The sequence below is a fragment of the Polypterus senegalus genome, chromosome 4 (genome assembly GCF_016835505.1).
Source record: "Polypterus senegalus isolate Bchr_013 chromosome 4, ASM1683550v1, whole genome shotgun sequence".
Taxonomy (NCBI): domain Eukaryota; kingdom Metazoa; phylum Chordata; class Cladistia; order Polypteriformes; family Polypteridae; genus Polypterus; species Polypterus senegalus.
In genome coordinates this window covers 14,990,621-15,004,763 of record NC_053157.1, presented here as the reverse complement: position 1 = coordinate 15,004,763, position 14,143 = coordinate 14,990,621, and the positions used below count along the sequence as shown (strand labels likewise).

Below are 14,143 nucleotides of genomic sequence, written 5' to 3'. Positions count from 1 at the left end.
TCATGCCTTCCACACGTTCCCAGCGTTCATTTGATGCGTCTTCCGAGCACATTCTCAGAAGTCAATGTGATACGTGCACGAGTTGCAGTGCCTGCAAAAATTCAGGGGGCACAGTGTGTTCAAGTTGGGATGCGATGGCACAGTCTGGACTATCAACATGTGACAGAAAGCTGCTTTGCAGATCCTATAGGTTCGATGTGTGGGCTTCGATGTTTGATGAATGGTTTGATGGGGTGAAGCAAGTCATCAAACTTAAATTTGTACAGGACGGTAGTGAGACCAGCTATGTTATATGGGTTGGAGACGGTGGCACTGAGCAGAAAGCAGGAGACAGAGCTGGAGGTGGCAGAATTAAAGATGCTCAGATTTGCATTGGGTGTGACGAGGATGGACAGAATTATAAATGAGGACATTAGAGGGTCAGCTCAAGGTGGATGGTTGGGAGATAAAGTGAGAGAGGTGAGATTGTGTTGGTCTGGACATGTGCAGAGGAGAGATGCTGGGTATACTGGGAGAAGGATTTTAAGGATGGAGCTGCCAGGGAAGAGTAAAAGAGGAAGGCCTAAGAGAAAATTTATGGATGTGGTGAGAGAGGACATGCAGGTGATGGGTGTAACAGAACAAGATGACGAGGACAGGAAGATATGGAAAAAGATGATCCGCTGTGGCAACCTCTAACGGGAGCAGCCGAAAAAGAAGAAGATATTAAAAGGGAGTCAATTCTTATGTGAACAATTATTTAGTGCTTTAGATTTCTACTTAATTTAGACCACTTTGCAGAGATGTGTTTTCACATTGACATTAAAGAGTCTTTTCTGTTGATCAGTCTCAAAAAAGCCACATTAAATGCACTGAGATTCAGTGTTGTACAATGAAATGTGAACACTTCCAAGGGGATGAATACTTTTTTATAGTCACTGTAACTAGGACTTAAGTGAGAAATTACTTTAAGAAAATGGGTGTAAACCAGGAATCCAGCACAGATGAGACACCAGTCTATCGTCGGACATACCTGCAAACACACCTACACCATACTAATCCACTTTCACCACGACAGTATGACTTTTGGCTGCAGGGTGAAACCAAAGCTTATGTAGAGGACCTTTAACAACCATATGAGGAAAACAAGGAAATACTGGAACAGAACAACTGCCTTAAAAAGTGTTCTCACTGTTGAATAGATTAACCCTGCTTTAACTTAGTGACCTTTTCATCACAACTGAAAAACAATAATATAAATACATACCTGAAAAAAATGGCAAAAATAAATGGAGAAATAATTGCTTAGACTGTATGTCATACTGCATTTGTCTTCATGCCAGTACAGTGCAAAACAACTGGAAGAACTAATAAATATTGTTTTTTATAGTTTAGCTTAATTTAAAATAATAGTACCAAAAATGGCAATTTTTTATCCTTTTTTTTTTTAAATCACCCATTCATTGTGCACAAACAAAGTGGCTCCAAGTTTACCTCGGCCATCATGTCATCTCCTGTGATGACTGCAATCTTCATGCTGAGGCCGGCTTTCTTCACTACCTCCCGCAGAGCAGCAGCACAAGCTTGGGGGTTTACACCACCTGCATTACTGACCACACGGATTCCTAAACAAAGAACAGCAGGGACATTCACACAGGATTGTATCTGATACAGTAGCTAAATAACAGATGTAGTCTAGTGGATAAGATGCCAGGGTGCGGTGACAGATTCCCTGCATGAAAACAATCAAGTCAATTTATTTAACAGTTCTCCAACTGCAGAAATATTTAGTTGGCTATACTGTACACAAAGAATTTTTCAATAAAATACTTAATTGCACGTAATTGTGAGGTAAATACATTTTAACACACAGTTTAAAAGGAAAATTTGCCCTTTTTAATATACTGGCTCAATGTAATGCTTGCTAGACTCTGTCTCCATAATGCAAACTACTATAACACCTTTTGCTTAAATGTTTAAAAATTGTTTATTTTTCTTGAAGAAAAATGGTCTACAATATAGACAGTTTCATGCCAAGGAGAGTATGTTCTCAATTCATTTTAAAGTTGCCTATATATGATATTTATACTTTTCTCTCTTTATCCTCTAGCTTTTCATTTAGACAATGTTCTGAGCTGTATTATTTAGTATATATGCTTCACTATCCAGTTGTCCCTTTTGGATTAAAAAAATAGTACAGTGGTACCTCGGTATTGTCCACTTTGGAATAAGTCCAACTTGGTATACGTCCTGTTTGGACGTGAACAATTTTGCTTGGTATGCGATCTTTGTTTGGAATACGACTCGCGTGCTAGAACACCACGCGCTAACCTTTGAATTGATTGTTGAAAAGTATGAAGGTGGCATGCGTATCCGGGACTTGGCTGCTGCATACCGTATGCCGAGAACGACGGTATCTACGATTGTGAAAAACAAAGATGTTATTAAAAAGTGAGGTTAAATTTTCATGTATTTCATCTAATTGCTTTTGTATCTATGTATTTATTTATAATTAGTGTTTAAATTATTTTATACAACCCCATCAATGTATAATATGCCAACAACAATAGGATTTTTTTTCATGGGAACGGATTAATCATTTTCCCTTTATTTCTTTTTTTTTTTTTTTTATTAATTTTATTACAATCAATACATAGCAATCACATTTTTACAAAAAAAAAAAAAAAAAGAATTATGCTAAGAACAGATCGATCCCCACCCTTGAGAGAGAGAGCAAGCCAAACGGTGTAAAATTTAAGGCTTTTAAAAAATACCTAAATCAACAAATTCTCTGTGCTTTATAAACTTATTTCAAAATATTACTGATTAGATCCTGCCATGTTTTGAAAAAAGTCTGCACAGATCCTCTAACTGAGTATTTGATTTTTCCAATTTTAAATAATATAACACATCAGTTTCCCACTGACTTAAAAGAGGAGAGTTTGGGTTCTTCCAGTTTATCAGAATAAGTCTGCGTGCCAACAGTGTAGTGAATGCAATCACAATTTGTTTGTCTTTCTCCACTTTAAGACCCTCTGGAAGAACCCCAAACACAGCTGTTAATGGGTTAGGAGGGATTGTGAGTCCAAGACTGTCTGAGAGGTAATTAAAAATTTTGTCCAGAATAATGTTAATTTGGTGCAGGCCCAGAACATGTGACCTAGTGAGGCTGGAGCTAATTTGCAGCGTTCACAGGTTGGATCATGTCCTGGAAACATTTTGAGAGTTTTAGTGAGACAGATGTGCTCGATATATAATTTTGAGCTGTATAATTGTATGCTTTGCACATATGGAGCTCGAGTGAATTCTCTGCATTGCTACTTTCCACTCCTTTTCTGATATATTAATTGAGAGATCATTTTCCCAGTGTCCTCTTGGATCTTTGAAAGGAAGGGATTGTAAAAGGATTTTATATATTGTAGAGATGGAGTCTAACTCCTTTAAATTGAGCAATAAATTTTCCAGCGTGGATGAGGGTGCCAGATGAGGAAAATCTGGAAGGTTCTGTTTAACAAAGTTCCTGATTTGAAGATAGTAAAAGAAATTTGTAGCTGGAATGTTAAATTTGGAATGTAATTGTTCATAGGATGCAAAGACGTTGTCTATATAAAGATCCCTAAGCAAGTTAATTCCAAAATTTTTCCAGATATTAAAAACTGCACATGTTTGTGAGGGTTGAAAGAGGTGGTTCTTTTGCAGGGGTGCCACAGAAAGAAGCTTCTCCGTCTTAAAATGCTTTCTACATTGGTTCCAGATTCTAAGTGAGTGGAGCACAATTGGGTTATTAGTGTATTGCCGATAACGTGTGTTTATTGGTGCACAAAGCAAGGAATACAAAGAAGTACTGCAGGATTTTACTTCTATTGCGGTCCATGCCTGTGTATGTTCTTCTATTTGTGTCCAGGTTCTTATCGACTGTATATTTGCCGCCCAGTAATAAAACTGGAAGTTAGGTAGAGCCATACCGCCTTCTACCTTTTGTCTTTGTAGAGTCGCTCTTTTGATGCATTATTTCTAATGGGAAAAATTTGTTTGGCATACGTCCCGTTTGGTATAAGTCAAAGGATCTGGAACGGATTAAGGACGAATACAGAGGTACCACTGTACTTCATAAAAAATCTTTTCCAATGAATGTAACCTGGCCACCCTGCCATCCTGACTGATCAGTCCTATAATACAGCTAACTACAGACTGACTTTTGACTCCATCTACTGGCTGCTCACAGCATGTTCCCCTTTGTTTAACAAAAGCAGTTTCTCCCTAATTCTTACTTACCTTTAAACTGAAACTACAACATAATCATGACTGTAACCTTTTTGTTAGTGTCTGCATCATTCAAGTACCTTTTTCATGGATGTCTTTAATGTAAGGAGCCATAGCTGTATGCACAAAATCCGGTGTGTATCCAAGGTCCTAGAACAAAAGGAAAAGTTGACAAACAGAAATGTGTTAATCAAGCTGTGTGCAGTGGGACCATAGATTTTTTTTTTTTTTAATACAACAAATAGTATTTAGTTTACCGATAGAATAAGTATTGCTGTAAACTACACAAATTACTCATTTGTTTATTTACTGATTGTTTAAAATTATAATACAGGTTTATAAGCAGACAAAGCCTATCCCAGCAGCACTGAGAGCAAAGCAGGAAATAATGCTAGACAGAGTACCGGCTGGCACACTTGCAGCGGAGTAACTTACAGTCAGCAATTAATGTAACCTGCATGTTAGGTATGATGAGTAACTGGACTAACTGAACAAATCAGATGTTCACTATTGTACATAAAACTAACCTGTTAAGACATTTTGCTGAGCCAACTAAATATTTTGAGTGACTTTTCATACTACAGCAAGCCACAAAGTGAATAGGACTGCTGTCATAAAGCACTAGATCGGGGGTCTCCAACTCCAGTCCTGGTGGGCCGCAGTGGCTGCAGGTTTTCATTCTAACCCTTTTCTTAATTAGTGACCAGATTTTGCTGCTAATGAACTCTTTGACTTAATTTTCATTTAAGATTCAGGCCCCTTAATTATTTATGTTTTCCTTAATTAGCAAACAAACAATATTAAGACACAAAATGAACCAACACATAAACAACAACCTGCGTTCATCACACAATAACTGAAAATAAAGAAAGGTGAAGGCCTCAGTAATGTTGATCTGCTCAGGTCCACAAAACAGCCAGCGCTCAGAATGAGCGCCATGGAATTAAATAACGGGTTTAATTAGCAACGAGAATTGGCTTCAAATTAAGAAACTGAATGAAGTGAAGTTGGTTGGAGGTTGAGGTCCCAACTTAGCTGTCATCTGTTGGCTCAGTTCACATCAAATTTATGTTTAGATGCCGTTTAAGGAAAAAAAGAATTAATTCAGCGGTCAGAGTCTCAAGTAAAGTCAATTAAAATAAAGGGAAACAGTTAATTAGCAGAAACTGGTCACTAATTAAGAAAAGAGTTAGAATGAAAACTTGCAGCTACAGTACAGTGGGTACGGAAAGTATTCAGACCCCTTTCAATTTTTCACTCTTTGTTATATTGCAGCCATTTGCTAAAATCATTCAATTTTTTCCCTCATTAATGTACATACAGCACCCCATATTGACAGACAAAAAAAAGAATTTTTAAAATTGTTGCAGATTTATTAAAAAAGAAAAACTGAAATATCACATGGTCCGAAGTATTCAGACCCTTTGCTCAGTATTTAGTAGAAGCACCCTTTTGAGCTCATACAGCCATGAGTCTTCTTGGGAAAGATGCAACAAGTTTTTCACACCTGGATTTGGGGATCCTCTGCCATTCCTCCTTGCAGATCCTCTCCAGTTCTGTCAGGTTGGATGGTAAACGTTGGTGGACAGTCATTTTAGGTCAAGGAGGAATGGCAGAGGATCAGTGTCAGGGGTACACTTGGTAAGCTTATTTGTGTTTTCTATTAAATAAAATAAAGTTGTGTATATTACTGCTTTCTTGTTTATCATGGCACTGCTGAGATATGATGTGTTGCATATGATGGTTGGTCATACAAGCCACACTTTTATTGTACTCATTACACCTTACGATACCACTACACAGTCTTATCTACTGCACTGCCTTCATGCATTTTCTTTTAAGCTAGTTTCTCGTGTTACTGATAAGTTTGGGCTTTATTTGATATGAGATCACATGAAAAGGCATTACTATATTTGTTTGATGCTGATCAGAGCCTCATTAAAAATCTGAACTAAACTGGTATGACTCAAGAAATTTACTTGAAAGAACTCAATGCTGACTTAGAAATACACTAAAACTAAACTGATATTTTATACTGAATGTAACTGCTGTAACATGTAAGTAACTGGAGATGGCTGAAGCAAATATTTGGTAGGAAGTAACTGAACACTCTCTATCACCACAAGGCTGCCAGAGAATGTGTTCCTCGTGGGTGAGTGGGTATGTAGATAGGTAGGTGGGTAGGGTTGGGTAGGTAGGTAGGTACTATATGATAGATAGATAGATAGATAGATAGATAGATAGATAGATAGATAGATAGATAGATAGAAGTTCTTTAAATAAACACATAACTTGATAAACAAGTAAGTCAATAAATAAATAAATACACACACACAACGGAATGACTATAAAGCAAGGAAATTCAACAGAAAAAAAGTTTGGACTTGGCTGTCATAGTTGCAGTGAGGAATTATGCAGACGTATTGCTGTTGGTATAAAGGAGTCCCCAGTTGGGTTTCTTCACACACTTCTGCTGAATATTTTGTTGCCTGGAAGTCCTCAGTGTTGGTGTGACACAGAGAGGATGTGCAGCATTGTTCATAATGACACTCAGTTTTGTTTTAGTTCTCTCCTTTGCGACTAGTTTCAGGGGGTCCACAGTGCGTCCTACGACTGAGTTTGCCCTTTTAATTAGCTTGTTGATTTGGTGGGCCCGCTCTTGAACTGATCTAGAGTTGGAAGTTAAGCGTATCATACTGTGTTAGTTATTTATCTAAAGTAAAAGCTGTGGAAGCCCTCATGACCATCTCTTTTTAACCACTGCTCATGCTGTATTTCTTTTTAGTATCATGATGTTGTAATGGGTGACACCTTTGCTTTAACTGAGCTGCTGTTCAGAGTAGGTTTGTATGTAAATGTTGCATGGCCTTGCATTTTCTGTTATAGTTTTACCTTTGAAAATGTTTGTAGGAGCTCAGTTCCTGTCGTTAGTAAGAATAAGCTGAGCTGAACATACCGTTGACCTGGATTTAGCAGCTGCAAGCAGAGACATAGTTATCTCAGACAGGTAGTCAAATACAAGAAAGTCCAGCTTCCCTCCATACACAAGCTGTGGAACTGCAAAAGAGATCAAATAAATTAGTTAGTGTTTTAAAAAAAAAGACAAACTTTCTACAAGTTTTAATTTTCAAACAGTTTTTTATTACCCTTGAAATACAACAATCAGAGATTTATACAAAGCTTAGTGACAAACGCTCTTCACAGAATAATAGTCTGGCATGGCTCCTTGGATATTAATGTTTATGTACTCTGCTAAAATCAGGAAAAGATGGGAGAAAAGGGGTGATTTTCCACCTGTTATTTTAATATAGGACATACATACAGAATTTACTTTCTGACAGCATTTACCACCACAGAAGTGAGAAATGGTGTCGAGGGTGTTGTAGCCGCATATGAACATGACAGCACCTGACGCTTGTGATTGGTGAACCTTACAAAGATGATTAAAATCATTTAAAGGTGATGGAAAACTATTGCCAGTTTATATTAGGTAGTTGAAAGAACAGGGAGTGGGGGGCTTGGGACTATCATGACCATCTGTTTCTATCAGAAAACAAAAACAGAGTTGTTTCATCACACAGTGCACATACAAAAATGGCTACCTGTTTTTCTTTGATAAATAATGTTATCGATCCACTATCAAACTCCCTTTACATATGTCAAAGTCACAAGGCCGGACACCTGGATACACGTTGGTTCTTTAAAAAATTCAAATAAAATGCTAAACATCAAAACATAGACAGCACAGTGGCGCAGTGGGTAGCGCTGCCGCCTCGTAGTTAGGAGACCCGGGTTCGCTTCCCGGGTCCTCCCTGCATGGAGTCTGCATGTTCTCCCCGTGTCTGCGTGGGTTTCCAAAGACATGCAGGTTAGGTTGATTGGCGATTCTAAATTGGCCCTAGTGTGTGCTTGGTGTGTGGGTGTGTTTGTGTGTATCCTGCGGTGGGTTGGCACCCTGCCCGGGATTGGTTCCTGCCTTGTGCCCTGTGTTGGCTGGGATTGGCTCCAGCAGACCCCCGTGACCCTATGTTCGGATTTAGTGGGTTGAAAAATGATGGATGGTCATCAAAACATTCAGTACTACCAATTGTCACAGACGGCCGGGGTTCTTGCGACTCTTCACTGAGAGGACCCTTTGGGTTGCAGTGGGGCCTCATGGCTTCATGGCAGATGGGGTTATCTACAGCCGTGTTGGGATCCGGGGGTGTTGCCAGGGGGCGCTGCAGCTGCTCCAGAGCCCATGTGAACCATTCTTCCACCAGGAAGTGGGGCAATGATCACCTGGAGCACTTCCGGGTGACTCATATAAATGGAGCTAGCAGACACCACTCGGAGAGGGAGACAAGAAGGAAAGGAATAAAAAAAAGTAAAGCATTGTGTTTGGTGCTTGTGCTCCTGGGAACAGGGAAGACATTCTCCACGAGTGAAGAAAAATAAAAAGATTTGTATTTTTATAAGTGTGCCTCCTGCATCTGTCTGTGTTGGGTTAAGCGCTGGTATAGCGCCATCTGCTGTCACACAATCAAAAGTATGTATCCACCTTTACTAGTGACGGGCCGAACAGCAGCAAAGAATAAGGGCCTGTTCAAGTTAGATTTCTTGTTTATTTCTTTAATTATTGCTTAGTTTTCATAATACCAGAGACTTCACCCTCACTTCATGAAAAGGGGAAAGTTTAAAAGGAATATGGCACTGACTGAGATTAATACACTTGCAGTAATGATCCTAAACTATTCTTTTTCCCTCGTCTTTATCTTGAACATCCATGACTGTTAAGAGTTAGAGCAGATGGAATGTTGTTTCCTGTTACTTTTCAGGACATCATGGTGGGTTCTTAGAGGAGGACTGTCTTACCGACACTCGCCTTTTTGTTTTCTGTGACTGTTCACATGTGTCTGGACCTTTATGTGCAACCCAAATTTAAGCACAGCTACAAAGCTAATTCTCGAGGGTGAAAGTCTAATGGCCATTATCAGGGTCTACCCTGATGATCTTATTGCTTCCCAAATTCTGTCCCCCAACCCACCAAGGCCTTGAACCACTTCACAAACTACTTATGACATCACCAACCACAGCCTCATCTGTTATAGTTCCATTATCATGACACGACTTTATACAGTTGCGGTGTCATTCAAGCCATACGCCCAAACATTATACAACACCAAAATAAAAATGGCTGGAAAACAAAAATGGGTGTAGAGATACAGAGAATCACAGAATATTTTTCTTTCTTCAGTGGTTAACTAACATTGAACTTTCAATAGTAATTGAAAACCAAACGGTGTTTAATATATACAAGGAGCAGTTTGCAGAATTGTGATATAGCGGGAGAGTGAGAGATCAGATTACGCACACATTGTTGTGGAGGGGAGCGCAGCACATCTGTAGACCAGTTACAACAGGTCTGGATTGGTCTCGGCGTGTAGTGTTGTTTTAATTACCGTTTTGCGTTAGACATGTGCATAGTCATTCGGCGCCATGTCGCATTTCAAACAACATGCTAACATCGAGCTCATGTGCAAATTTCGGACTCGTACGCTAGCGTCACTGCAGCGTATCTGAAGTCGATTTCCCCATTTGTAGGGCGGAGTGGTGGCTCTGAGTCTAGGGATCTACACTGGCAGTCGGAAGGTTGCCGGTTCAAATCCCGTAAATGCTAATAGGGACTCTGATCTGTTGGGCCCTTCAGCAAGGCCCTTAACCTGCAATTGCTGAGCGCTTTGAGTAGTGAGAAAAGCGCTATATAAATGCAAAGAATTATTATTATTATAACTTGCACATGAACTTTTTGACTGTCCCCTTGTATTTCCTTCTTCTTCTTATTCTTTAGCTATTTCCATTTTTATAAGGGGGTCACTATTTATGACTAGATTTCTCAAGTACTAATACCAGTAATTTATTACTGGTGGATGTACAGTATGAAAGTTTAAAACTTTGGTCTCCTATATTTGGGTATCTCATATGTACTGTGGCGGATGGGTGGGACGCCTGGAAGGACCAGGAGAGGGATTACACCTCCCCTCGACCACGAAAGGGCAGCCGCCTTGTTCTGTAAGGGGGCCACGGGAACCGAGCATGGAAGCTCAACCCTATTGGGGCCCGTGGCCACCACAAGGGGGCGCCCGGAGGATTGAGGAGCCCTGGATGTCAGCACTTTCGCCACACCCGAAAGTGCTGGCGGAAGGAATTCCATGGACAACCGGAGAGCTCCCAGGTGCTCATGGGCACTTCAGCCACACCAGGTGGTGCCGCCGGAAGGCCGCCACAGAGCACATCTGGGTGATTATAAAAGAGGCCGCCTCCCTCGAGTAGACGAGCTGGAGTCGGGAGGAAGAAGGTAACAATCGGGAGGAGTGGTGGAAAGGCGGAAGGAGAAGTCCGGAGAGGAGAGAAAAGGATGAAAGAAAGGTGTTTGGTGCAAGAGCACTGTGTTGTGTGCCGGACTTTGAAAATAAACTGTGTGTGTTAGGAACATTCGGTGTTCAGGACTGGCATACCACAGTACATACAGTAAACATACTTGATTGAAACCCCCAGAATTTTAAACCTACATGTGAATATTTGCACAAATATACATAACTTGTAATACACATTTGTAAAACATTTTAATCTTAGTTATTGTGCCAGACGAAGCCCTTGCTGCAAACATAACGGCTCATCTCACGAGGCATCTACTGTATGGAGGAATATTTACATAAATGAGCAAAAATAATTAAATACATGTACTTGGTTCCTTATTTCTTTATTCATTTATTTATTTCTTCATTTACTTATTTCAGTGACACCACATACCACATACAGTTGTGTTTGAAAGTTTGTAAACCCTTTAGAATTTTCTATATTTCTGCATAAATATGACCTAAAACATCATCAGATTTTTACTCAAGCCCTAAAAGTAGATAAAGAGAAACCAGTTAAACAAATGAGACAAAAATATTATACCTGGTCATTTATTTATTGAAGAAAATGATTGAATATTACATATTTGTGAGTGGCAAAAGTACCTGTATGTGAAAGTTAGTTTGAAGGTGAAATTCGAGTCTGGTGTTTTCAATCAATGGGATGCCAATCAGGTGTGAGTGGGCACCCTGTGTCATTTAAAGAACAGGATCTATCAAAGTCTGCTCTTCACAACACGTTTGTGGAAGTGTATCATGGCACGAACAAAGGAGATTTCTGAGGACCTCACAAAAAGAGTTGTTGATGATCATCAGGCTGGAAAAGGTTACAAAACCATCTCTAAAGAGTTTGGACCACCAATCCACAGTCAGACAGATTGTGTACAAATGGAGGAAATTAAAGACCATTGTTACCCTCCCCAGGAGTGGTCGACCAACAAAGATCACTCCAAGAGCAAGGCGTGTAATAGTCGGCGAGGTCACAAAGGACCCCAGGGTAACTTCTAAGCAACTGAAGGCCTCTCTCACATTGGATAATGTTCATGTTGATGAGTCCACCATCAGGAGAACACTGAACAACAATGGTGTGCATGGCAGGGTTGCAAGGAGAAAGCCACTGCTCTCCAAAAAACATTGCTGCTCGCCTGCAGTTTGCTAAAGATCACGTGGACAAACCAGAAGGCTATTGGAAGAATGTTTTGTGGACGGATGAGACCAAAATAGAACTTTTTGGTTTAAATGAAAAGCGTTATGTGTGAAGAAAGGAAAACACTGCATTCCAGCATAAGAACCTTATCCCATCTGTGAAACATGGCGGTGGTAGTATCATGGTTTGGGCCTGTTTTGCTGCATCTGGGTCAGGACGGCTTGACTTCATTGATGGAACAATGAATTCTGAATTATATCAGAGAATTCTAAAGGAAAATGTCAGGACATCTGTCCATGAACTGAACCTCAAGAGAAGGTGGGTCATGCAGCAAGACAGCGACCCTAAGCACACAAGTCATTCTACCAAAGAATGGTTAAAGAAGAATAAAGTTAATGTTTTGGAATGGCCAAGTCAAAGTCCTGACCTTAATCCAATCGAAATGTTGTGGAAGGACCTGAAGTGAGCAGTTCATGTGAGCAAACCCACCAACATCCCAGAGTTGAAGCTGTTCTGTACGGAGGAATGGGCTAAAATTCCTCCAAGCTGGTGTGCAGGAAGATCAAAAGTTACCGGAAACGTTTAGTTGCAGTTATTACTGAAAAGGGGGGTCACACCAGATACTGAAAGCAAAGGTTCACATACTTTTGCCACTCACAAATATGTAATATTCAATCATTTTCCTCAATAAATAAATGACCAAGTATAATATTTTTGTCTCATTTGTTTAACTGGTTTCCCTTTATCTACTTTTAGGACTTGAGTGAAAATCTGATGATGTTTTAGGTCATATTTATGCAGAAATATAGAAAATTCTAAAGGGTTCACAAACTTTCAAGCACAACTGTATATACATATAGACATACTAGGTGTGTAAGCCTGTGCTGTAAAAAGCCTGGGCTCCTAGACCCTAGTGAAATTGTCAGGAAAAAAAACTGAAATACAGGGTCGGAGGTTTCATTTTGCGGACGTGCTCACCTCCCTTGTCTATCAGCAGCTAAGCGAGTTACTCTCTCGTTTGCTTTCCTCGGCGGTTTCACTTTGGCGATGGAGTCGAATTCTTCCAGCTTCATGCTGTAGCCTTGTATTTCTTTTTTCTACCGACTTGTTAACTTGGGGCCGCCTTGCCGGCTCTTTGAGCTTCATGCTGTAGCCTCGCACTTCTGGGCTGGACAGACAGACACACACACTTGCACACGTAGCTGCTTATATATAAGATATATACCTATATACGACATGTATACCAAATATGCCTCGAAATGAAAACTGCCATTTTTCACCCTTCAAAGTTGATTTGATTTGTTAAATAATCCTTACCCAAGAACCAATTGCACGATTCTCCTCTTTATTCGTGTACAAATAAATTACCTGAGAACCAACTGCATGATGCTCATTCATCTTATTGTTGAACTGAAGCATTAACTCAAAAACGAGTCACACAATTCTTGTTCACTTGTAATTCTGTATCATAATCATATTTTAGTTGTGCATCTTAAATATGTTATCATGTATATGAATTATTATTATTATGTTAAATATATAATTAGTAGTTAGGATATAGCGGGTTGGATAATGGATGGATATAATTGAATACACATGTGTCTACTCTTTATATCAGGGGGTTTCCAAAGATTCCCAGAATCAGGCAATAGCACAGGAGTAGGGTGTAGTTATCTGTGCTCCCAGGTGTTGCCTGCCTACAGTCTTGTTAACCGAGGGGCGAGAAACGTCGGTCCTGGCAGGCCGCAGTGGTTGCAGGTTTTCATTACAACCAAATTGCTTAACTAGAAACCAATCTTTGCCAAAATCTGACCTTATTTCATTTTATGGCTTGGTTATCTACAAGTTAGGATCTTATTTCATAGATTTTTTTTTCCTTTCCAAGGATATCATCCAAGTGAATTGAACCCAACAAATGTCACCTTTATCTATTAAGTGTTTTAATAAACCAGATAGTGCATGATGGATCCATACAGGTGTAAACGGAAACAAGCTAGATAGAGAGCTGCTGGCTGCTTTGTCATTTACATCTTATTGCTAATAAGGATCCATTAAAACACTGAATGTAGCTGTTTAAGACTGAAATAGGCAATTGAGGGTGGGGAACCTTAACAAGCAAGACCGATAAAGTGAAGCATCAAAATGTCACTTGAGTAATAAGGGCTTCATCAGCAATAATTGATTTTTCATTAAGAAACTGGGTTGGAACAAAAACCTGCAGCCACTGCGGCTCTCCAGGACCGAGAACCAGTCTGCCAAGAGGCATTGTGCTGAGCTGATCGAGCGCTTATTTCTGACATTTATTCTTTAATCGTGCGGGTGACTTCAGCGATTTTTCTCTAGACTGAAAAAAAAA

At 39.7% G+C, this 14,143-nt stretch overlaps 1 protein-coding gene across 1 annotated transcript in view; it reads right to left on the bottom strand.

The window, feature by feature from the left end:
- The window catches only part of LOC120527158, a 54,814-nt gene that overhangs the window by 33,164 nt on the left and 7,507 nt on the right, over window positions 1-14,143 (bottom strand). Inside the window, exons 2-4 of the mRNA XM_039750287.1 lie at window positions 7,199-7,299; window positions 4,323-4,392; window positions 1,474-1,604 (exon numbers count right to left, since the gene is read on the bottom strand). Coding sequence (XP_039606221.1) covers window positions 1,474-1,604; window positions 4,323-4,392; window positions 7,199-7,299 — 302 coding nt within the window. The remainder of the gene's footprint in view (window positions 1-1,473; window positions 1,605-4,322; window positions 4,393-7,198; window positions 7,300-14,143) is intronic.